Below are 27,288 nucleotides of genomic sequence, written 5' to 3' on the forward strand. Positions count from 1 at the left end.
TTAAAGTACAAAGTGCAATATGTGACTAAGGAGAATTAGCCTATCTACTTACTGGACCTGCTAAATGTAAATGTTTAGAACCCACCACAGCAGAACCAGTTGCAAGGCAGAAACCAAAGCCAATAAGAACAAAGATACTGTTTGAAAATTATTTATGATTTTGCATTTTTAACATAATGTTTTAAATTTAATTCACACATACATATTTGAAATGTAGTATTTTAAAATCATACAGACTTAGCCTAGTTTGTTTTTTATAGCATAATTAACACTAGGCACCATTATTTATATTTGTTTCCACAAAAACTTGTAATCTGAATGAAATCATAATTAAATCAAGCATCTCTGTTGTTATATAGTAATAAAATTGCTTGTTGCAATATGTTTGATATCTTCTAAATTAGTAACTTGACAGTGTACCTTAAAGTTTACAATGAAAACACTCAGTGCACGCCTGAAATTGCTGTTTAAATTAATTAGTTTTTTTACATTAGGAAACAAAATCTAATGGTGTTCCTTTCTCATTATTGTCACAGAGTTAAACAGTCCACAGTAGGAAGGCGTGAATACAGATGCAAAGTTGCCTCCCCAGAGCGGTGCTCCCCTTGTGACCCGTGCCTGAGCTCACAGTTCAGGCTAATCATTGACAGGGAGCCTGTCTGGCTTTTCCCTAATGCAGTGACCAGGCAGTCCAGCCATTCATTGTACAGATGCAAGCCAGCCTACTGGTTGGGCACTGTAGCTCACCACTGAAACAGAATATAGGCAAGTGCTATATTTTTCTTAATTCCTCAGTATCCAAAATTTCTCTTAATGTATTGCATCATCTGTCATCATGCACCTGAGAAAATGTTTCTGTGTTATATTATTACTTTATGAAGGATTTGTAGCATGTGAAATAGGAGATGGAAGAAACGTTTGGAACAAATTTTCAGGATCCAGTCTTCCAAATGAAACGCAATATTTCCAGGCAAACCAATTCCCTAAATCTTTCCTCTGGGGTGTTGGTACAGCAGCTTTTCAGACAGAAGGAGCTTTGGACTGGAATGGTAAAGGACCTTCTATCTGGGACCATTTCATTCATTCTCCAGACTTCAGATATAATGATGCGAGTTCAAACAGTTATACATTGTGGGATAAGGACTTGGAAGCACTTAAGTACCTGGGAGTAAAATTCTATCACTTCTCCATTTCATGGCCAAGACTTTTTTCTGATGGAATAGCAAATGTTGTGAACGTAAAAGGTTTGACTTACTACAACCACCTGATTGACTCCTTGAGAGAGGAAAAGATTGAACCAGTTGTTACATTGTACCATTGGGACCTACCCTTAGCACTCCAGCTCAATTATGGGGGATGGAAAAATGAGTCCCTAATTGACATTTTTAATGACTATGCAGCCTTTTGTTTTCAGGCATTTGGGAATCGTGTCAAGTACTGGCTTACAATTCACAATCCCTATCTGATTGCATGGCATGGCTATGAAACAGGTATACATGCCCCTGGGGAGACTGCAGACTCTTCGGCTGTCTTCAAAGCAGCGCACAATCTAATCAAGGTGAGCCTATTGTCCTAATACTATATCACGGGATATGTTTGTGTTTGGTCTTGTAATAATTTCAAAATAACAACAGTAGCATTTATTTATATATCAGATTTTCATACAAGCAATGTAGGTAAAAATGCTTTACAAGGGAAAGTTACATAAAAAAAAAACAATTAATTAATATGTGTTGTAATCTGTTTAGAATATAACAAGTGAGTATTTACTGGTGCCAAATTATGCCCTGTTGAAAGGCAGCAAATGTGTTAATGTTCTTCTCTTTGTCTTATACAATTTTTATACATGTTTGTATTTTTTTACATGGCAGATTTCCCCCTGGGGACAAATACAGTTGTATCTATATATTTGTTTAATGTGACACAATTAGTTGAAGCAATAACTCATTTTTCATGAACAAGAAGTTTCAAAGCTTAATATACAGAATACAGACTGTACCTAGATTTGCAGAAGTCAGTTTCATTTCTTAGATTTTGAGGTATTTGTGTAATTTATGTTCTAGTCCATAGAAATCTGCTGATCTTTAACGTTGCTTCTCCTCATCAATAGACTAAACTTTTACAGCTGTATACACAGTTTGACGTGTAGAAATATGGTCATCTTTGTTTTAGTTGTTTTCACTCCAGCAAAATAAACATGATATTTCACTGAAAGCAGAAATCAACAATATTATCAGACAAATCAGCTTGTTTGCCTGTCTTAAGAAAGAAAAAGTCCAGTGTCATAAATATTGAAAGCAAAGTGTCCAGTCCATGTGTGAGATAGTTACAAACATAATCTAGAAGTCCAAATAATGCAAACAAATTAAATAACAACTTATATAAATGTATATAAAATACCATAATATTTTGAACTTTGAAAAAATACATACCAACAAACATTGTATTTTTTCTAGTGCAGTGGTATCATAAATATTCTTGCAGATGTTCAGTTTGGCCTGATTAATCCCAGCATTTGTGTTAATAAATATGAATAAATGTCAATTTTAATGAAGTGTTATCTATCTATTGTATTAGACATGATTTTCATATAAACAATGTGCTATACTGTATATATATATATATATATATATATATATATATATATACATATATTGTAAAGGACCGAGAGAGACAGTAGCAAGGGTTGGGGTTTTCCGGCCCGTATATTGTACAGATAAACAAAAACTGGTCAAAATCATAAACTAAACAGTTCATAATGCGCGCGCGACTCCTGGCGTCGCGCCATTATTGGGGAGGAGCGGAAGTGGAGGAATGTCGGGAAGGACCGCAAGGGAGGATGGGAAGGATGACGTCAGGGCAAGATGGCGGAGGAAGGGCGGAAGTATCGCACTGCGGTCATCCATGCCTATGGTGCAGGGCGGTCTTTTTTCCTATGAGGAAGCAGAGGGAGAAAGTTAATACCCCACCATTCCCTGGCGAGTGGTTTCCCAGGTGCTGTCGAATCAATCCGCGGCCTCCTACTCGGCGTGCGTGACACGATCCCCCTTAGCCCAGGACCGTCAGGTGGGCGGACCTAACCGAGAGGTCGTGAATACGAGAGAGGGCATCGGCATTGGCCTGAAGGGTGCCCGCCGATAAGTGACAGTGAACTTATACGGCTGTAAGTCCAGGAACCACCTGGTGACCCAGCGGATTCGACTCTTTGTGCAGGGACATCCACTGAAGTGCAGCGTGATCAGTCACCAGAGCGAACTTCGCGACCCAGCAGGTAGTACGGAGGTGGGTCACTGCCCACTTAATGGCCAAGGCCTCCCTCTCCACTGCCGCGTACCGGGTCTCCCGGTCCATCAGTTTCCGGCTAAGGTACATCACAGGGTGCTCGACACCATCGGCGCTTTGGCTCAGCACGGCACCCAGGCCTGTGTCCGGCGTCGGTCTGGAGAATAAGCGGAGCCCAAAATCGGGCGTCCGTAACACAGGTGCCGGCGTTAGGGCCTTCTTTAGGTCACTGAGCGCGTGTTCTGCTTTGTCGGTCCACACCACGCATATAGGGGAGCCCTTTTGTCAGGTCAGTCAAGGGTGCTGCTCTTTCGGAGAAGCGGGAACAAACCGGCGGTAGTAACCCGCAAGCCCCAAGAAAGCCTGCACCTGTTTCTTGGTACTCGGACGGGGCCATTCTAAGATGTCTTTCACTTTGGAGCTCTGTGGCCGCACCTGTCCTTGTCCCACGAGGTAGCCTAAATATTTGGCCTCCTTTAATCCAAAAACACTTCCGGGGTTTATGCGGAGGCGGCTTTAGCCAGTGTTAGGAGGACAGCTGCGACCTGCAGTAGATGCTCCTCCCAGGTGCGGAATAGATGACAACGTCATCCAGGTAAGCGGCACTATAGGACTGGTGGGCGTCAGCACTCTATCTACCAGGCGTTGGAAGTCGCGGGCCCGTGCAGCCCAAATGGGAGGACCTTGTACTGCCAGTGCCCGCTAGGGGTGCTAAAGGCCGTTTTCTCCTTTGCGGATGCCGTTAAAGGAATTTGCCAATACCCTTTTGTCATGTCAAGGGTAGTCAGATATCGAGCCGTACCCAGCCGCTCAAGGAGGTCGTCAATGCGGGGCATGGGGTAGGCATCGAACTTGGAGATCTGATTCAGGCGTCTAAAGTCATTACAGAACCTCCAGGAGCCGTCTGGCTTGGAGGCGAGGACAATAGGGCTGGACCAGGGACTATGGCTCTCTTCAATTATGTCCATGTCCAACATACGTTTCACCTCCAGTTCGACCTCTGCGCGTTTTGCCTCCGGGAGTCGGTAGGGCCTCTCCCGGACGATTACCCCGGGCTCCGTGACTATATCGTGCTCAATCAGCGCGGTCCGGCCGGGTGACTCGCTCACTACCTCGGGGATGGCTCGGAGTGTTTGGGCTAACTCCTGCCGCTGCTTGGGGGTCAGCTCTTCACGAGGTTAAGGGCAGTTGTGCTTGCGAAAGGGAGAGTGACCTACGGGAGCTGGGAGCTCCTCTCTATCTCCAGGGCTTTAACAGGTTGACATGATAGATCCTCTCACTTTCGGTCGACGTTGGGCTGTTTTACCAAATAGTCGGCGAGTCCTTTCTCTCCTTAACCTCGTAAGGCCCTTGCCAGTGGCGAGCAGCTTCGAGTGGGAGGTCGGGGCGAGCACCATAACTTCGGTCCCAGGCGGAACTCCCTGAGGGCGGAGTTGCGGTTGTAACACCGGGCCTGCGCTGCTTGCGCACGAGTCACGTGCTCTTTTAGGAGGGGCCTGATCTTTGTGAGTCGGTCGGCGCGGTTGCTCACGTACTCAAAATATTAGAGGAGGGAAGAGCCTCGGCCTCCCAGCCTTCTTTTAGGATGTCGAGGATTCCCGGGGTTGTCGCCCGTATAGTAATTCAAAGGGGAGAAGCCGTAGAGGCCTGGGGTACCTCCCGGTAGGCAAAAGCACGGCGGGAGGAGCTGGTCCCAGTTCCTGCCGTCCGCGCTGACTACCTTGCGGAGCATCTGCTTAAGCGTCTGGTTAAATCGCTCAACCAACCCGTCAGTTTGCGGGTGATAGACTGACGCTTTCAGGTGCTTTATCTGCAGTAATTTGGCCACCTCCTTGAGCGTATCCGAAGTGAAGGCGTACCCTGGTCCGTGAGGACCTCCTTGGGTATGCCCACGCGTGAAAACAAGTTAACCAGTTCCGTGCGATGCTTTTAGTATTAGCGGGCGCGGGGAACCGCCTCTGGGTACCGGGTGGCATAGTCCACCATGACTAGGATATACTTGTGGCCACGGGTTGAGGGCTCCAGGGTCCCACCAAATCGACCCCTATCCTTTCAAAGGGGATGTCCACGAGGGAATAGGGACTAGAGGAGCACGGTCCCTCCTAGGAATCTGGCGGGTCTGGCACTCCGGACAGGATTGACAGAACCGCCGGACCTCCTCATTGATCCCAGGCCAGTAAAAGCGGGCTTAATCCTCTCCAGTGTTTTTCGCCCGAGGTGGGCCTAGGAGGTGAGCATGTGCCAACTCGCATATCTCCGCCCGGAAGGTGCGCGGAATTAGCAACAACTTCCGCACCTCGCCCTCATGGGTAGCCACTCGGTACAACAGATCATTTCAAGGACAAAGAAGGGTTCCGCGGTGTGGATCCGTCCGCTGTCGAGCTGTTAGGCAGAACAATCGCGTTCCGGGCAAAGCGCAGGGAGTCATCATTCCACTGCTCCCTCTTAAAGGAGGCGGCGTGGACCGAAATTGATGGTCCAGGCGCGAGAGGGTCTTGGGGCCTGGGCCGGGAGAGTTCCTGGCTAGTCCCTTCTCCGGCGGAATCTTCGGGTCAAGGTCCGTAGCCACGGAAAGGTCCCCGAGACACCAGCGCCCATAGGGCCTGCCCTTGTGCGGCGTGGAGGCGCGGGAGGGTGCCTTTTCCCCTCATGACAAGATCCAACGAGGCCCGGGGGCGGCGAATGGCTTACCGCTGATTCTTTTAGACCAGTCTTGTCCCAGGATCACTGGGAAGGGGGTCAGGTAACACAGCGACCGTCATTTGGATTGGTTCCCCTTCCAGGTAAGATAGCAGTGGCGGAGCGATATGACCTAGTCCCCCATGTACACAGGTAACCAACAAATGTTGCTTTAACCACTGTTGCGGTAAGGCAAGCGGCGAGCAACAATGGTAATGTTGCTGCGGAATCAAACAAAGCCACCACGGCGTGCCCATTTAGCAACACCACTCCCGATCCGGACTCGCCAAGGGATGCGGCGGGTACAATACCTCTCCGTGATGTCCAGCTGCAGTCCATAGGCTCCGGGCGATGTGATGGGGCAGTTTGGCAGCAGGTGGCGGTCTCGCCACACTTGAAACAGCGGCGGACCCGGCCTCTCTTGGCTCTGGCTGGCGCTTCTGCAGCGTCGAGGGCTCGGGGTGGCCGCCCGTCCCTGCGGTTCCCGCGAGCAGGCTTTTCTGACCCCCAAGTCGGAGGACCGCCAACTGGCGCTCCAGGGCGTCGAGGAGGCCCGACATGTTTGATAGGCGTGCCCGGACCTGCTGGGCGAGGGAACTGGGCATTGCATTGACCAGGCCTTCACAGGCCACCCGCTCGACGACTTTCCGCCCGTCGGGGCTCTCTGGCGTAGCCAGCGGCCCATCTTGCCCCAGAACTTCGAGCGCCTGGGCGGCGGCTTTTCGGGTCAAAGACCCAGTTCCGCCATTCGACGCCTGCTGGCCGGGCTAATGCCGTAGCGGGCCAATATTTCGGGCTTGAGGAGGTCGTAATTAGCGGCCTCCTCCTCAGGGAGGTCATAATAGGCCGCAGCGAGTCCCTTTAGGTATGGCGCCAAGATGGCGCGCCACTCGGACCGCTGCCACTCGTTCGGGTGGCGTCCTCTCAAACATGCCCAGGTAGGCATCGGCGTCCTCGAAGGGCCCATCGGTACCATAGGAGGCGGCTGCCTGGCGGTCTGGTCTCGCCCGTTGGGCTTCCACTAACCTGGCCTCGTGGCCTCCAGCTCCCGGTTGGTAGCGGCTTGCGCTTGCTGCAGGGCCTGGAGCTGGGCGTTCATTCCTGCAGCACGGTGTTCAGGTCCTGTCCCTCCGTCATTCCGGGATCTCTATCCTGCCGCTCGCCACTTGTAAAGGACCGAGAGACAGTAGCAAGGGTTGGGGTTTTCCGGCCCGTATATTGTACAGATAAACAAAAACTGGTCAAAATCATAAACTAAACAGTTCATAATGCGCGCGCCGACTCCTGGCGTCGCCATTTTATTGGGGAGGAGCGGAAGTGGAGGAATGTCGGGAAGGACGCAAGGGAGGATGGGAAGGATGGCGTCAGGGCAAGATGGCGGAGGAAGGGCGGAAGTATCGCACTGCGGTCATCCATGCCTATGGTGCAGGGCGTCTTTTTCCTATGAGGAAGCAGAGGGAGAAAGTTAATACCCACCATTCCCTGGCGCGAGTGGTTTCCCAGGTGCTGTCGAATCAATCCATGACCTCCTACTCGGGCGTGCGTGACAATATATATATATATACACACTATAGTTTATAGTTCTAGTACCATGGTAGAACTGCAGTTCAGGCTACTGCCCCACCGTCCTGATATATGCATTCAAATCCTACCCAGGTGACTATCTGTTGTAGAGATAGTAAGTTCTGTGTGGGTTGCTCCTATGTACTTAATTTCCTCCCACAACCCAAAAATATAAATGTCTGGCTGACTATCAGCTCTATACGCCTGATGTGAGTGTGTGTCCTTGAGTGTGTTCAACAATGGACTTGCGTCATGTTATTGAGATAGCCTCAGGGTTCACATGACCTTTTAATGGAAAAGGTGATTCTAAAAAATCCATCTTTAAAAGTTATTTCATTTATTTCAATTAATGTTTTCCCCAAATATAATAAATGGCAGTGTGACATTATGGCTAAGGAATTAGGCCCTAAACCACAAGGTTGCCCTTTCAATTCCTTCCTCCCTTAACTCAGCTAATTTGCCTGTGGTATAAGTTATATATTTAAACAGTTGCACTATGCATTTATTTTTGTAAAGAGCCATAGAATGGCATTTGTAATAGAAAGACACTATATTAGGTCAACTTTATTTGCATTATACTTATAATTTAAAATATATATAATCACTTATTCTGGTAGAGTATATTTCTCTAATATGATATAGTACATTTTTGTATTGATTATGCAACATGTATGCCCAAAATATGTACTATCAAAGGAATAGTTTTCACAAAATATATACCACATTTATATTTAAATACTTGTGAATATACACTATAAAATAAATATACGAATGGAGTAGATGCAGTATTTCACACATGTATTTCTTCAGAAGTAAAATATGGAAAGAAAAATTGTTGCTACTAGGATCATGCTTTTTTTGCAATATGAATTTCTTCTCACAATGCCATAGAAACTAAACTGAAAGGGTCCTTTTCATTTAGTCAATAGGTACTGTAAGTTTTTTTGGAATTTGGCAGGCTTCCCAGTATGGGAGTATGTTAACTTGTAATTGTTGATTTCAGCTTACAATCTAAATTTATTTAAATAGCTGTAGCCAGTCATGTGCTACTTTGTTAATGACCATATTTGCTTAAGGTCACCTTAAAAAATTATGAGGCAAACTTTTTATGGAAAAGCAAGCAGTATACTTTTTAGTCCAGAGAATGGAGGTGGTCTGGTTAAACAAATGTTTAACATAATTGTTTATGGTACTGTCGATTAAAAAACCAATTAGTTAATTCTGCTCTATTACAGATTTTGTGAGTAAAACATAAAAGCAATGTAAGACTTCTGATGTTATCATACTAATCTATTTTATTTGATCATCTTTAATCAGCTGGTTATGATCATAGGCATCAGCTTCACCTGACCCTGAATTGGATAAGAGAGTTTGAAATTGGATGAATGGATATCAAAATTGTGATGATGCTTCATTTTTTCATATTCATTTGTACTGTGGCAGCATCAATGCTACACATTTGCTGCCATGCTTTTCCAAGTTATGTACAGTTGTCCTTTAGCTAACTTCTCATGAGGGCAAAGGCACAAATTGTAATCAAATTTAAGGAATATGCTAGTGTGGTATGAATACTTAACTTTCAGGTATAAACAAACACTACGCACCACAAAAACTTTTTATTTGTCACTAGTGTAAGATTTTTCTTTTGTTTTCTAAAAATTAGCCTGTGCTATATTCAATAAAACATGTATCTTCTAAGGGCTGCCTCGCAGTAAGGAGACCTGGGTTAAGCTTCCCGGGTCCATTCTGCATGGAGTTTGCATGTTCTCTCCATGTCTGCGTGTGTTTCCTCCCACAGTCGAAAGACGTGCAGGTTAGGTGCATTGACGATCCTAAGTTGTCCTTAGTGTGTGCTTGGTGTGTGTGTGTACACGCCCTGTGGTGGGCTGGCACACTGCCCAGGGATTTGTTCCTGCCTTTTGACCTGTGCTGACTGGGATTGGCTTCAGCAGACCCCTGTGTTAGGATATAGCGGTTTGGATAATCATTGACTGACTGTTTTCTATATTAGGATTCTGTAAAACACTAAAGCAAATTAACAGCATGACATCACTTTAGTGTTGTTTTTTGTGTGCTCCAAGATTCTTTACTTAAAAAAAAACCTGATCATACACTACTATTTCCAGTTACTTCAAAATAGTATCTGTTCATTTACTAATTTTTCTGAAACAACATTTTCTGTGTTATGTTGTGTGGAGCCAAACATATCATCCTGAATTATTCATGTAATGAGAAATTCAGTTTTAGAGGGTTTTCTCCAGGTACTCAAGTTCTATTACTGCATACTTGAAAACTGGTCATGTTCAGGTAACTGGTTACTCTAAAGCAGAAGTGTCTGTGGGTGTGTGAGTATGTCCTTTGATGGACTGGATAGCTTCCTGCCTTGCACACAGCGCTACCAAGGTATACTCCACCTCCTTATCACCTTGAAATAAAGTTGGTTTAGTAGTAAATGGATGAGCACTAAAAAGCATCATGTTTTCATGACATTTCAGAGTGAATAAATATATTTAAAGTAACACTCTATGGAGTTTTTATTGTTCAAGTGTTTAATCAAGGAAGAAAACAAACCTCTGATTTGCTTATAAGGAGTTTAAATATATGTGTAACTAAAGAATGGCAGTAGCCTAAAGTCAAACTATATGTAAATTTACAAGTTTTGTAAACTAAATGCCACTATTAACATATTAACACAAATGCATGTTAAATAACTGTTGTCTGTGATGTTGAAAGAGTTGAAAGAAATCCCCATGTAAGCCTTTTGCAGCTTTTATGGGTTTTCTTATTGATTGCCATTTCTGACCTACAACAAGCAGACTGTAGTGCTCTTTGAGTCAGAATTAAAGTTCAAAGGACTTCCATATCTACTTGTGCTGTTGTCAGGTACTTTCATGGTATTGAGAACTAAGCATAAATATTTCCTTTTCTTATGCTGAGAAATATAGAATGTTTAAATTGTGGTCTCTGGTAATTATTTGTATTCTAGACAGTGTATTGCATATGTCACAATGGGATTTTAAAAAATATTTTATAATATTGTTACATGTGTACATGTTGGAAATTACAATACTTATTTTATGAAGTCTGCCTGACACTCACTAAGAAAGGCAGAGTGCAAACAAATGAATGAATGTCTTAAAATGCTTTTAAGCAAAAACTTTTTAGTGGATATTAAAGCAGATAATTGAATTGATCATCCTTCAATTATCTTTATTTGCTTTGTGTCTCAGAGCACAAAGATCACAGGTCACAACAGTATCAGATGTTAATCGATCATAGGTTACTTTAACACACACACACACACACACACACACACAATGTGCCAATTTATATTTCCCTTTTACCTTACTACTTGTATTTTATGGAGGTGGTATGAAAAAGTCTCTGGATTGGAGTGCAGTCTTCTGGAGATGTAAGTGCGCCATGCATCAAATGTAAATATGAGTTGAATGCACACCTGTTCTTCATTTTTTGGTGACTATCCCTTAAACCACTGGTTCCCAAACTCGGTCCTGGGGACCCACTGTGGCTGCAGGTTTTTGTTTCCACCAGATTCATAATCAGTGATAATTATCGATTACAACTGATCTCATTTAATTAGCTGGTCTTTTTTATTCTTCTCTTATTCTGAATTCAGAAAAACACAACAGTATGGTTTTTACATTTATAAGACACTTTTGTTGAAGCACATTACCTGCATTTTGAGGGAGTGTCAGTTGTGGCACTATAGTACTTTTGTTGTTTTCCTATTTTTTTCCCCTTTTCCTGTGTAGTTTGCTCCTTTCTTTTAACCCTAATAGTGACAATTAACAACCAGCATAGCAGACACCTGGGATGATGAAAGCTGCAACGACCCACTAATTAGAAAATAATCAATTAAATAACCAGAGCACCTGGAAAAGCGGAATGAAAATTAGGTTGAAAATACTGTTAACAACTTTAAAAAATTACATATTCCCCATATAACTGCGTAGTCCATTTTAATAAAAAAAATCTACCAAGCTTAGTTTTGTAATCTCTACATTGATTCCAAAACACAGAAACTGGGAAATAACGACTCACTTAATTAGGCTAAGAGTCCAATTAAAACGGATGTTGGTTGGAACAAAAACCAGCAGCCACAGTGGGTCCCCAGGACCGAGTTTGGGAACCACTGCCTTAAACAATATGCAGACAAACTCTAGAAACAGTTCAAAGAATCTGAAATGCATCAGAATCATTAGTTCTTCATTCATTGATTGTATTTTAACACTAACAGGAATAGGTTTTAAAATAAAATGTTCACATGTTGTTGAAACTGACCTGATAACCTCATGATGTAAAGAAAGTGGATTCAAGATGGAAACCGGAAGCACTTCTTTACACCAAGGTTCATGACAACCTGAAACTACCTGACTGTTTTTTTTTTTAAAAAAAGGCGTGGATGAGACATTTGGAAAGATTATCAAACACAACAAACTTGATAGCCTGAATGGCTGCTGATTATTTAAACATTCCTACTTTCTAAGTTAATAATCCATCAGAAGGCAAACCTTATAGATCTCAGTATAAATAAATATAATGAGAAACCACATACTGCTTCAAAGTCTCAGACTCATGGTAAATTTGTAAAATGAGAGACCCCTGTTGAATGTTTTATGAGACAGGCATTGGGCAAGTGTTTACAGCTTTGGTTCTTTCTTTTTGTTGATAATAAAGGCTGTACATATTGATTCCAGTTTGAACTTTAAGTTTAAATGATATACTCAGAGACAATTCAAAGAGTACAATCTGACAACGCCCAAGACAAAACTACCCAACACTTACGCAATTCTTTGAACAACATGATCCTCATGTATTGACAAGTAATATGCAAAAAATATGTATCTGCTGATCTTCTTTGTTCTCTTTTATTTCCAGGCCCATGCAAAAGTATGGCACACTTACGATCGTCACTTTCGTCACACACAACATGGTTTTGTGTCTCTCACTTTAGGCTCACACTGGGCTGAGCCGAAGAAAGGAAATCTTAATGATTTCACTATTGAAAGCTGCCACCAGTCGGTGCAAGCAGTACTGGGATGGTTTGGAAAACCAGTCTTCGGGGATGGTGACTACCCTACTGTGATAAAACAGAAGATTAAGCATTGGATGCCATCCTTCACAGCAAGTGAGAAAAAATACATTAGGGGAACTGCTGACTTCTTTGCTTTTTCATTTGGACCTAACAACTTTCGTCCAGCAAGTACTTTTGTAAAATATGGTCAGCCAGATTCTCTAAGCATAAGGCAGGCTCTGAACTGGATAAAATTGGAATACAACAATCCCAGAATTCTTATTGCGGAAAATGGATGGTTTACAAACAGTAATATTAAGACCGAAGATACAAGCTCTATCTTTTTGATTAAATGGTTTCTTAATGAGATTTTGCAAGGTGAGTCAAGGAATTGCATGGTGAAGTCTATGCATGGTTCTTTTAGAAAATGATGAGGGTAAACAAGTAACTCCTGATTACTTTTCATTATAGTTCCTAAAGTCTTGTTTTTGCCTTTTGTCTTATGGTCATAGCATGCCTTCTGGCTGTTGTACCAAAGCTTACTATTTATTTACTTTATTGAATACTTTATATTTCTTACATTTGTTTCACATGCAGTGCCTATTCTCTCCCATTTTTACAAATATTTTGAAAGGAGGTATTGTTTCAAGAGTGAAAGCAAATATTTAAACTGATCTTGAGGTAACTGGTCTCATCAACAAAGTCAAGTGGCAAATATGTATTATAATTCATTGATGAGTTCTAGTTTAGCCTGTTGTTAGATTGACGTCCCATCCATAGTTAATATTGTGTTGTGTACTGCTATACGTTCTGGCTTTCCACACACACCACTCTGTTTTTGTAAGTGTCCCATTGTTTTATTTAACCTGTTGAGTTTTGTGGAGTTTTTGACCATTTGCAGCACCTGCAAATTACAAATGATTAAATGAACTCACCAGACACCATACTCTGACAAAATATTACCTACACATTGCTCTAAAATTTCCTAAAAATCAATAACATTCACACATAAGAGTTTCATACCAGAAAAGGGATAAAGATCCTGAAATGTTCCAAACAAAGTACCTTGACCACCAACTGCTTTATTTATTTGAATATTAGTTTGCACAACATACTCATATCAAAAAGAACACTCCAGGCCTGACTATATGATTTTTCATCCCTCTTTACCAAGTAAAGATGGTTTCTATGCCTGCCCACCGAACAAGTACTCTAAAGAATGCATTTTTTCACATTCTGCTTCTCTCATTTCATTGACACACCAGATGACCAGATGGGCTATTGCTCAAACTGTACTTCCAGTTCTAGTAACATAGGAACGTAGGCCATCAGGTAGTTTTAAATACCCTCTTAGGGTCACTTGCAGTCAATCACCTCCGGGGATGGGTTGTCCTAATACTAGTAAGTACAACAGAATAAGAGAATAAAATGACTCTTCGATTGCCCTTAAGAGTCAAGTTTCCAAGGTAATTTTTCAGCTGTTCATTATTTTAACTATGTTGTCTCCTAGCTAATGAGTGCAAGAGTAATGGCCTCCTATCAGTCCCCAGCAAGCTTGTTCTTAATTGGGCAACCCATCCTCAGCTTTACCAACTAGTAGCCACAGCCTCCCACCTGCTCTTCCTAGTAATTTCTAAGTCACCTGCATTTTAACATCACAGGGGAATATTGCATACTTCTGTCCTGACCAAATCTTGCTCTATCACATATTAGTGTACCAGCGTATTGCCACTACTGCTCAGCACACATTCAGATATACAAGCTCTTAGTACCTCTATATTCCCACACTGGCATTTGCAGGAACACTCCTGCTGCTATTGTGGCTCTATCTTGGAGGTTCAATGTGGAAATTTGGCTTCCCTGTATCATCCTGTAAACCTAACAATCTCTTGTCAGTTGGTTACCTACAGTATAGTGAAAAAATTATACAGTACCATCCAGTAGTATTAGCATGAAGGTGTCCTTATGCATACTTTATTGTGGCTAAATCAAAGGCTCCAGAAATATCTGCCCCAAAGTATTTGAAGCAGACAAACACCTCCACCAATTTTTCAACATTGACAGTCAAGCTACAGGTCTGGGCGGTTTCCATAACATAAAAAGACTTCCATGCTGGGCCACAAAGCACCCATCTTTCCTTATGTTTTTGCTTATTTTACTTCTTCCATCTATACAACAATGAAACAACACTAATCACAATATAGTAAACATTGTTGAGTTGAATGTACCTTTGGTCATTCAGTACAAAAAGTGAAACACAACGATTCAGGAAGCAATATACAAGATGTCTTCATGGATTAGTGCCACTTTGAAAGAAGCAGTAATTCAGCACTGGTGAGAACCACAAGACATTTTATTAAGTCATGTGCAGGTGTTTTAAATAATGATTACAGGTTATTATATTAACAGTATATAGCTTAATTAGACTTGAATGTGACCATTTTTATCAGGTATCATATTTTTCTATTTAAAAAATGGTGATTTTTTTTAGCATGATTGAGCTGTTTTTAATAAAAGAAAGAAAATGTATGCTTGTAAATGAGATGATGAAAGACACATAAAAAGTAAAGAGAGGGGCAAAGAGCAGCTGATACTTTGTAAAAACCGTGGCCTTTCTTAGATATGGCCATTGGCATCTATCATAGTAAGCACAAACACCTGGTGTTATGTAAGGTTAATTGTTTTGTTCTTCCAATGAGCTGATAGTGCACATTGTAAACGTTGTGCTTTGCTGCACTTTGTCATATTGTGCCACTTCTCAGCTTGTCTATTGCATATGTTTAAAGAAATATGATTTATCTTCCTGGTACTGATTACTTGCATAGAGAGTTGACTAGTGATGATCACTGAGGTGCAAGTAATCTGCTTTGACCTCAAACCTACTCAAACTGCTACACGTGCAATGATTTTAATAAGCAATGCAAATGACCTGAAAAATGAAATTTTCACAGCGAAAATATTATGAAGGAAGTTTATAATGAAGGTGGTTGAAATGATGTTGTCAGGCAACATAATTGTTAGGAATCTGGCTTGCTATTAGGAGCTTACAGTAAAATATATGACAACCCCATAAGCCTGAATTAAATCAAGCAGGTCAGAGAATGTTGTGTTATATACAGTCACTGAGCCAGTTACAGTATTAAGAACTCTACACTAATACCTGGTACGGATTTCTTTTGTTCTCAAAATAACCTTAGTTCTTTCTGCCATGGATTCCACAGTATATTGGAAACATTCTTGTGAGGTTCTGGTCCATTGCTGTGTTCACGTGGTCTTGGACTATTTGGAGCTCCGACTTGTGACATTTCACCTTCCCATTTCAGTGTATTCATGCTACTTGACTTTTTAGAGAAAAACAAGGTCACCGTTGATTTGTTATTTTGTCTTCAAAAAAAAACAATTAAAGATAAGTGGAATTTTTGTGAAAATAAATAGCAAAATAAATGTATTAAATGTATATCACTTCACTCCAAGCACAATTTGACCAAAAATTGCAATTCAGGCTGACCAGGTTATATATTTTATTTTAAACAAGAAAAGTCAGAATTACTTCCTAAGTTGGACGATTCAGATAGATTTATTTTGTCCGAATTGTCTGACTTTGTATTGTATTTCCAATATGGTAGGACATTCATGAAATTTCTGACTTAGCAACTTAATGCAATTTCTACAGATTTATTAGTTACACATGCATGCTGTTAATCTTCCGTTCTGTCACAACCCAAAGGTCTTCTACTGGATTCAGATCTGGTGACTGAGAAGGCCACAGAAGAACACTGAACTTGTTGTCATGTTCATTAAACTTGTTTGAGATCCCATTTGGTTTGTGACATGCAGGACGTATCCTTTAGAAGATGGATAAGTGGTGTCCGTGAAGGGATACACATAGTTGGCAACAATACTCAAAAAAGCTGTGGAATTAAAGCAATGATTGATTGGTATTAACAGGCCCATAGTGTCATGTCAGGTCAGGTTGGGGAGCATGCACTGGTACAGTGCGTTGCCACACCCACCACAGGACTAAACAGCTCAGGATCCCTATTGGCAATCCCCCAGGGAGACACACAATCTAGTCCTACCCTCTGGAAATTACCATCTATTTGCTACAGCCAGGTGTTACATGGGTGTGACCTTGCCCTGGTCCAGCCCCTTGAGTCCTCAGCAATGAGGATCCTGCAAGATAGATTACCCTCGGGGAATCGCGCCACATGGAGTGGTGACGTGACTGATGCTCCCTCACAATGCAGGTAATGTGCCTCAATCGGGACTCTATGAGCAGCCTCTCGTTTGACACAAAGCCAAATCAGCAATACCCAAGGACTCTAAGAAGAGACACAGCACCGAATGAGTCCAGTCTTTGTCTCAGATCACTGGATAGTGTTCATATCTTGCAACCATATAGCAAAACAGGAAACACCAGGACTCTAAAGACTTGAATCTTCGTCCTTTTGCAAAGATATCGGGAGCTCCACAAACCCCTTTCCGGCAACTTCTTGACCCCCATGTTCTCTCAATCCATCTACATACTTCGTAGTAAGAACCACCAGAGTCACCCATAGTGTACCAAGAAAAAACATTTGTATTATTTAAGAGCTCAGCAATCCCACTCATTTACTTTTCTCCCTTGTCTATTTTTGTAAACAATACGAGGAATACTAGCACTTGCATTATTAGATCAGGGACAATTGTTGTCCTCAGGGTCATAAGACTACTCATCAGCATTTTGGGCGAACATTATATGAGTGCACCTGATGTGTATTTTTTATAAATCTTATCTGGCTTTGTTTGGTGTTGTAGTAGTTGTTTGTTGTTGGTAATTTGCTACAGTAAATTAGTCTACGGGAGAGATGCAAGTAAGAACTGCATTCTATTATGCATAATACAGAAGACAATAAATGTAGACTTGAACTTGAATACCAGGACAGCTCTACTGTTTGAGCCACTGTGCAATCTCCATTAGTTATTAATATAGTATTTAAACATGGGTAATCAATGAGTTCATGTTGATTTTGACCTTGGTTGCTGCTGGTTTCATGAAATCAAAAATTTGTTTTTCTGAAAGATTTATATTCCCTTTCTTTTTTAATTATTCACAGCTATCATTCATGATGATGTGAAGGTGTTTGCCTATACTGCCTGGTCCTTGGTGGATGGCTATGAATGGTCATATGCTTACAGTATCAGAAGAGGACTATTTTACGTAGACCTCGACAGCAAGGAAAAAGTCAGAGTTCCCAAAACATCAGCAATATTTTACAAACACATAATCCAGCAGCATGGCCTCCCCAGCATGGAAGCAAGTTCCACAAGTCAGTTTTCCTGCGACTTTCAGTGGGGTGTCTCGGACTCTGTTATACAGGCAAGTAAACAAAATTAGATTAACTATTAAAATGAAACACTAAAAGTATGCTGTGAAAAGATAAAAGCCTGAAACTGGTTTAGCATAATGATTCTTCAGCAGTTTACTCCATCTATTTCTGCATTCTTAGACCTGTTTAATCTGTTTTACAGTTCTGAGAGCTTAAAGTCTGTCTTAGCAAGACAGGAACCAATCCTGTCAAAGAGCCATTTTTGGGATGTGGAAGGTATCTGGAAAAACCCATCTCAGGCATGGAGAGAATGTGAAAACTTTACATAGGTGGTGGGAGGACTAGGATTAGAACTTAGTTTCCATGAAGCAACAGGGGAAAACACAAAGCCACCACGAGTATTTTTTTCAAATTAAGTTGTTAAGGGGTGGCAGGATGGTTTGGTGATTAGGGCTGCTGACTCATATTTCTGGAGTTTATTCTCAACACAGTCACTTTGTTGAGGTTACAGGCTCTCTCTATGCCTTGGTATTTTTGGCATTCTCCACCTTCATACCATCATCTCAAAGCATACAGTTTAAGGTAATTAATGTCCCTAAAACTGACCCAGAATAAGTGAGTGTGGGTGCATGTGTTAAAGATGAACTAATCTGTCATTCAGTAGTCCTTTACCTGCAAGACCTCAACATCTTCCCCCTCAGAAATGGACAGAAGAGGAATAAAGGCATGGATAAAGTGACCAGTTAGTCATTTTTCTAATCTCTTTATTCCAGTACATGATTACAGGGATTAGAGCCTATCTTGGAAGCATTGTACAAGAGGCAGGAATCTAGGCAAGCCGTTACAGAGCACAGTTTTACACTGAGAAATACCAAGCAGTACAGATTAACCAATTGATAAACTGTGCACATTTTATGGACATGGGAAGAATCCGGAAAGAGACGCAGGAGAACAAATAAAATCCACATGGACATTCACTGAGTTGCAAATTAATCTCTGGTCCTTGTAGCTATAAGAAAACAGCACTAAGCAAAATGCCTTTGTGCCATCCTGGATTTTTTTATTGTTCTCAGCAGAGCTGTATTTTCATTTTTATAGACAAAAGATTGTCTGTCATTTGTCATGCATTTTAAATACAGTGATGTGATAAAGTAGACACTCTTTCAATTTTACATATCAGGACATAACTAACATTCATGTAGTCTTACCATGCCCTAAAACTACAAAAGAATCTATCTTCAAGTGATAAGAATATGTACCAGATTTTACTTTAAAATAAAACTTAAAGTAAATTTACCTTGTCAATCATCTTATGTTGGAATAATTATTTCTGTATTACTTTATCAGTTGTATTGGAGAAATTGTGGCCCAGCTCTGTTAATGTATGGCTACCAACATACAATCGGCATTTCAAAAATGATGCAATTTGGGCATGGATGATGTGCTAAATAAATTATATATTATTATTATTATTATTATGTAGTTAGGATATAGCGGGTTGGATAATGGATGGATGGATGGATGGATTAAGAATACTGACTCTGTTCTGGATAAGTGGGTTTGGAAGATGAATGGGGGGGATGGATAAGAACAGCACATTATCTTCCTAAAAATAAGGGAGTACCGGTTAATTACTCCATGGAGCAGAACGTGGCACAGTGGTTACCACTGCTCCCTCACAGATCCAGTGTCCTGGATTTTAATCCCATGCCTGCCATTTCTCTGTGAGGAGTTTGCACATTCTCTTTGTGCTACAGTAGATATGTCTTCCACATGCCAAACTGGCTTGATAGGTTAATTGTTGATTCCAAACTGGTTGTGTGTGTGTGTGGTAGAAAGTCCATGACTGGTTCCTGCTATCTGTGCTGTAGGGAAAAGCGTCAGTGACCTGTGATTCTGTATTGGATTAAGTCACTTTATGTTATGTTATTATCAGCTTATGCACAGTGATCCTCAGTATATAGAAGTAGATGGTTTGAGGAAATATATGTTGCTAAAACAGACCTGGATATGCCGACTATCATTACAACCTGCTCTGGCACCCGTCACATTACTATCACCATGTTATACACCTGCTCGGACACTACTGTTTTTTGCATGCATTAGCATGTTTTTCTTCAGAATCTGTGTCATGCTGCAGTTTTTGTTTTTCTTATCTTCACTGCCACTCATGCCTTTGACTTGTGATATATATTTATATCTTTCTGTTTGCACTGGAAACCCTAAACAGTTCCACCATGGACAGTTTAAATTTGTGACTGAGTGAGGGAGTCCGGTCATTTATTGGCTTCGGTGATGCAGCAGTATTCTCACAAGTTCACACAGCAGTAGTCAATGAATATTTGGTTTTTGTATTATTAAATAATTGATCAATCTTCATATTACATTGAGAACATTATACAGCTTATTACAGGTTAATACATTTGGGTTAAGGAGCTTTAGTCACTAATACACTAAATCAGAAATGGCATTTGAATCTGTAAATTTGTTTTTTTCACTACCTTGAGCAAAGTGAGCAGTGCTGTTTCAACGTTTTTAGCTGGATTAGGCTGCTTATCACAGACCGCTAGCCTAGTTCTGGAGTTTTGTTTTTTTTCATTATGAGTAGCCCTCTAGAGGCTGTATTTTGAACTTCAGATAAATATAATTTGCTGTCTCAGCCCACTTCTTATACCATTTATAATAAGATGCACCAGTGGAGGTCTGCATTGGGCCCACTGAGGCCTGCACTGGCCCCATGTTTTTAGTATAACCACAAAGATGTGGGCCAATAGAACAAATTATTGCAATATAGTGTTGCTTTTCTTTCACATTTAGTGAATACAAGTAATAATATAATTGAATCTTACATTGCTTGTCCTTGTGGAAGAAAACTAAGCCATATTAATAAATAGTCAAATAGGATGGATTCAATTCTTATTTAAGACCTAAATAGCCTTCTGTGCTTTGAGATATCATATTTAAAGGTTCTTATAAATCATTCATAAATTTGTTAACTAGTTAGCTCTGTAGAAACAAAAAAAACATCATCTTTGGTTTGTTAATTAGAAAACTGATTAATTAGTTCTTATAAGACATTAGCAGAACTCCTGTCTCACCTCCATATCCAGAGCCTCAGGGTTTGAAGTCCTAGTTCCAAAGCCCGACCCACCACACTACATTGTCTGCCAATAACATTAGTCCTTGCTAAAAAGCCTACAAATAATGTATACAGAAAAGTACTTAGTTAGTTACATAATACTGTACTTATACACCCGATAACCCCTAATGGCACTGTCTTTCAAAATTTCCTGGGTAACACAGTCAGCATTTCTATAAACTTATCAATTTTGTTGTTGAAAAAGGCTATTATTTCTGTAGATTATGATCATTAATGTCAGTAAATGGTGAAGGTCATTCTCATCTCAATTTGCAATGGACCTGTGAGCCATCTAGATTACATTCCTACCTCGAGTCTCCTGTTCTGCAGATAGATTTCACTGATATATATTATACCTGCAAAATTGCCCAGTAATAAAAAGTAATTACAGATTATATATTACCAAACTTTTTTTTTTTTTATGATCAAACATTGTTTATTTGAGTCATGTCCTCCTGATTACAACCTTGGCTTGTAAGTAATATCACAATCCATTTTCTGATTCCATCTTAGTTTAAACTGCTGCAGTGCAACAAGTTTCAAATATATCATCTCCAAAATGTCCTAAATCTTACTGTTAAATTCCTTTATGTCTGAAAACCCCATTGACAGTGATATTGATATGCCCATTATTTTTAGAGGCCAATGAGAAGGCTGTAAAGATATAAAACAAAGTCCAGATCATGACATAAAAAGTTCAGGACTTGAAGCAAAATTGTAGATCAAGACACACAGCAAGAGAGTCAATAACCAGAAAATGTGAAGTCGCTCAAGCTAAAACACAAGAGGTAAATCAAAGTCAATAAACAGGAAAGAGTTTGTAACCAAAGATATATCTTTAACAATAACAGCCCTAGGGTTATTCTTTTATTTATTCTGTAAATAAAACACACAAGAAATTCTGGGGTACCTGAAGGTGATATAATTGATTAAAAAAATTCTCTGTAACAAGAATGTCAATGCAATGAGCATCATCTCCGATATGAGTCCTCTCGACTGCCATAATACCAAACTGGTGGTGGCTTTAAGCCGCTCCAGGCAGAAGAGGCATGTTCAGGGTGCTTGGGCCAGAAGTGACATCGATCTTCTGGTCTGATGGTGAAAGAAGAGTAATGAGGTGACAATACCAACACTCAGCCCAAAGTGGAATTATATTTAGGCACGGCCTGAAGCAGTTTCCAAAACACACAGTGTGGCAATTCCACAAAATTGGACAGCTCTGAACTAGATACTATTGCATTTATGACATCACACATCGGATGCTCCCAGTCGTCCTGGTAAACAATGGCCTAACAAAATGGTGCAGCATGAAGATGTATTTCAAAAATAATGTCTTCAAAAACATCCTAAATCAAAAAAAAAAAATCAATCTGAGCATTAAATTCGTTGACATCAAAAACCCTCCAAATGATAGTCCCTTTGTTTTTAGAGACCAAGATCATAACTAGAGTCTCCTGCTTTTAATGGCCAAAAAAACATCAGTATGGTAGAGCCAGCAAAGTGAAGAGAGCAAGCCACTGTAGTGATTGCTTGAGGGGTCCTTTCATCGGATTGGCTGGCCCAGCACTGTTTCAGCCATGGAATGGCCAAATGGGGGAGGCAGCTTGATGGATGAGATCTCCAGGACTCTAAAAATATCCAAATCTTATTATGTGATATCATCCACTGTTAAATTCTGCTCCATACTTCTAAAATTTTTATTTTTATACTGTATTGAGGATTTGTTCTATTCTGTGTATTGTATTGATCCCCTTCTTTTGACACCCACTGCATGCCCAATCTACCTGGAAAGGGGTCTCTCTTTGAACTCCCTTTCCCAAGGTTTCTTCCATTTTTCCCTACAAGGTTTTTTTTGGGATTTTTTCCTTGTCTTCTTAGAGAGTCAAGGCTGGGGGGCTGTCAAGAGGCAGGGTCTGTTAAAGCCCATTGCGGTACTTCCTGTGTGATTTTGGGCTATGCAAAAATAAATTGTATTGTATTGCTTGACCATCTTTAGGTCAGATCCAGGTATCACCCGCTCATTTCTAAAAAAATATATATAATTCCTGTTGGTGATGATGATCACCTTCATAAATCACGTTTACAGGATCTTCTTAAACAACACCTCTTAATCATGAATCCAGATGGCTTTCACTCATTATAGCCCAAACTTTAGGCAGGTTATAAAGAGATTTGAGGAACATATTACCTGGAAATCTGACATGTATCCATTCATTATACACAAATCCACATTTACTCTATTTTCAGAATGTTTTCAAAAATTCAATTTTCAGTTCATTATTCTGTAATGAATAATTCTAGTCCATCATTTTGCGCTCATTGCATTTGCTGTTTTGTGTATTTTTGTTGATATTTTATTTATCAACAACAACATTTATGTATATAGAACATTTTCATACAAATAATGTAGCTCAAAGAGCTTTACATGATAAAATCATGTAAATGCATTGCTTCAGAACTATTTCAACTGAAATGCCATCTATTACTCTGCATTGTATTTTTAGATCACTTTTACAGTCTAGTAAGGCTGGATCACAAGTGAGTGTGATTATGCCTAATGATAGACTGGTGAGTCTACCACATATTAGGTTGCCAGCTTTGCAACCAATGCTGCCAAGATAACATCATTTGGGACGGAGTGGTGGCTGGTAACCTGAAGGTTGCCAGTTTGAATCCCCTTCACTGCCAAAAAAGATCCTACTCTGCTGGGCCCTTGAGCAAGGCCCTTAACCTTCAATTGCTCCAGGGGCACTGTACAATGGCTGACCCTGCGCTCTGACCCCAAGGAGTATGCGAAAACTAACAAATTCCTAATACGAGAAAGAACAAAAAAAAAAATTCTCAAATACACTTAAACCAGTTCAGAATCAAGGGGGGAGCTGGTGCCAATCCTCACAGCACTAGGTGTAAGATACAAAACAGCACTGAATAGGGTATAATAAACATACCATAATATTTTATTACATGCTTAATTCAATTCAGTGGCATGGGGTAGGCTAAGGACTATCTTGACAGCATCAGGTACAAGAAAGGAACCAACTCTGGGCAGGGTAGCAGTTTATCACAGGACCCACTCACAAACGCCAATACAAGGCCAATTTGGAATTTCCAGTGAACTTAAAACACTTGGATTTTGGATTTGAGGGGAATATTAAAGTCTTTGGAGAAAAATCCATTCTTGGTCTTTAGCATTACTGCTGCCCTAGACAAAAAGGAAAATATTGTGCCCAAGCCACACACTGTCTAATGGAAGAGCAGGGTGTCTGGAGCCCCACTTGGGGTTTCACAATTACAGTATGTGAATATTTGACAAAATACCGGCCCCCAACAGCTTTGCCATTCTGTAGGACAACCTATTTCGCCTGTATGGTAAAGCCAGAATAATATGTAATCCCCACATAGACAATATCTGGGCACTGGATTTGAACCTATGATACCGTATCAGTGAAGTATCACTGCTAACTACTACTTATTGATAAACACAATCTGTCTAAATTTTATATCCCAAAATGGTAAGTTTTTCAATAATCCTAAGCATTAATGATATTTTCTATGTTACAATGTTCAAGTACGAATCAAGTTGCAACAATCAAACCAGTATACTTCTACTTTCTTGAACCTCTGTTTTAGACAGATCCAGATCTGAAAGGGTACTCTTTTGTTTCATATTGCAGGTTCAGCTAACACCATCATCACCTCAGTTCACTGATCCCAACTTGTACCTCTGGAATGCCCCTAGAGATGGAGGTCTGCGGAAGGTGAATGGAGTCAAGTTGCACACCAGGGCATCCCAATGCACAGATTTTAATGCAGTCAGGAATCGCATACAAATGTTGAGCAGGCTTAGTGTGAACCACTATAAGTTTGCTCTAAGCTGGTCACTAATTCTACCCAATGGTGATCTCTCAGTTATCAACAAGGAAGCTGTATATTTTTACCAGTGCCTGATTAAAGAGATGATAAAACGCAGAATCAAGCCATTGGTGACACTGTATCATCCAACTGATCATCACACTAATATGCCAGCTCCTCTCTATCAAGAGGGAGGTTGGCTTAACCGGTCTACTGTTCATGCTTTCAGGGACTATGCTAATTTGTGCTTTAAAGAGTTTGGAGAACACGTTGGGATGTGGATTACTGTGAATGAGCCAAACAAATTAAGCCAGACTTATAAAATCAATAGCAATGACACCTACATAGCTGCTCATAACCTGATTTTGGCACATATGATGGCCTGGCACTTATATGACAAACATTACAGAGCTTATCAGAATGGGTTGGTCTCCTTTGCCTTGCATGCAGATTGGGCTGAGCCTGCAAACCCATACCTGACCTCTCATGTGCTTGCTGCAGAGCGAGTCCTTTTGTTTGAACTGGCCTGGTTTATGGATCCATTTTTCAAGACAGGAGATTATCCAGAGAGAATGCTAGACTACCTCAGGTTAAAAAACAAGCAAGGCCTTTCCCAGTCGGCTGTTCCTAGCTTCACTGCAGATGAAAATAAAGCGGTGAAGTTTGCAGCTGATTTTGTAGCACTAAACCACTTCACAACCCACCTGGTTATTCACCAGCGGCAGAATGGCAGCAGTTATGAATATGACCGTGACAGCATCCTCAGGCCCGATGTCACCTGGCCTAGGTCACCTAAGGGCCTGTCTGTGGTGCCATGGGGTATCAGGAAGCTCCTTAACTGGATCAAGACTCGTTATGGAAATGTGCCCATATACATCACAGCCAATGGAGTGGATGACAAGACCTCTCATAATGATGAACTGCGCAAATTTTACATAAAAAATTATATCAAGGAGATTTTGGTGGGTAAGTTTCAATGTGATTTAGTTTTTACAGCCTGGATTTCTTTCTTGATTCCTTCTCTCTCATGCATTTACATGCTTTTCCATAAAAGTGATGTCAAAGCCCTTTTTCAAATTATAATTTTAAATATCATTCATTGGTGACAATCATCTCAGTTAAATGCTATTTACTGTATATACTCGCATTTAAGTTCTCCAGCGGATAATCGGGGCTTGACTTCATGGTATAATTTCTGGTATTTTATGATGTAGGTCATATAAGTCGAATGCGGAAAACTCATACTATTGGTCTAGAAGATTATGATATGCTAACGCCCACCTGAGAGAGTAACCACAGAGTACAGAGTTTTTTTTTTCAATGTATTGTGCCTATGTGACCACAAGGTAATACCCTGAATTATTCTGAAGCAACGTTTATCATACACCTTTATCATAAGAGCATCCCTTATCTACGATGAAGCGTTCGATCAGAAGAAAATATGAAGCTGGTTTTAAAGTAAAAGTCGTTGATGTGCCGAAAGAAATTTATAACTAAGCTGGTGAAACAAAATTCGACGTGTCTGAGAAACTGTTGTGAGATTGGAGGAGGCAAGAAGATGTAAAAAAAAAAAAAAATTTAAGTGTTGTATTTTTAAATGTGCATACAAGTCAGGGTCTGATTATATGATCGATTTTTCGGGTTTCAAGACCTGACTTATACACTACTATGTACGATAATCGTTTAACTACATCTAATGCTTAATTACCTCAAATCCTGGTTCATTTCCTGCCTGTGTGGATTGTTCTCCAGCTTTCGATAATCCAAGTGAGTCCTGAGTTAATGAGTGACTCAGTTAGACCAATTATGAGTTAATGTGGCTGTGGTCTCCTTCACTGTTAGCTTTCTATGAATCAATATGACTATGGAGTGTCACTCATTGTTGGCTTGTCAAAAACAAAGCTAAAGACAAAAATACTAGGAGATCAGAAAAAAGTCAGAGACATAACCAAATATTACATGATAATCTTTTGCCCTCAATATTTCTCTTGTAAATGAACTCTAAAATCGTTGTGTCTGATTTTACTTTAGGAATCCAGGAGCACGTCTTTGCTTTGTATACTTACTAAGCAATGATGTAATCATGTGCAGCTTACAGGCATCATGTGATGCCAACAGAAAATGTTGCTATCAAAAAGATGGTTGTCAAACCCAAAACAATACATCAAAATGGCAGCTGTAAAGAGACAAGCAAGAAAAGCTTGCACAACCAGAGGATGGAACATCATCAAAAGCCAAACCAAGATTCTTTAACCAAAAGTCGACCCAGTCTGTTGCCTAAACTGACAATCGTTACTTCAATCAAAGTCAAAGAACAAAGCAAGGATTCTATTGAACCACAAAATTAAACACAAATGTGCACATTAACAGGGAAAGGTTTGTTATACAATTTTTGGTAACTGACATTTATAGAACTGACACATACTGAG

The 27,288-nt window shown here is 40.6% G+C and overlaps 1 protein-coding gene across 1 annotated transcript in view; it reads left to right on the top strand.

Annotated features, from left to right (window-relative positions):
* Positions 1-835: 835 nt before the first annotated feature.
* LOC120528751 (beta-klotho-like) overlaps positions 836-27,288 on the top strand; it is a 29,862-nt gene continuing 3,409 nt past the window's right edge. Inside the window, exons 1-4 of the mRNA XM_039752894.1 lie at positions 836-1,558; positions 12,424-12,937; positions 17,656-17,918; positions 24,682-25,825. Coding sequence (XP_039608828.1) covers positions 836-1,558; positions 12,424-12,937; positions 17,656-17,918; positions 24,682-25,825 — 2,644 coding nt within the window. The remainder of the gene's footprint in view (positions 1,559-12,423; positions 12,938-17,655; positions 17,919-24,681; positions 25,826-27,288) is intronic.

The sequence above is a fragment of the Polypterus senegalus genome, chromosome 4, assembly GCF_016835505.1.
Source record: "Polypterus senegalus isolate Bchr_013 chromosome 4, ASM1683550v1, whole genome shotgun sequence".
Lineage (NCBI taxonomy): Eukaryota > Metazoa > Chordata > Cladistia > Polypteriformes > Polypteridae > Polypterus > Polypterus senegalus.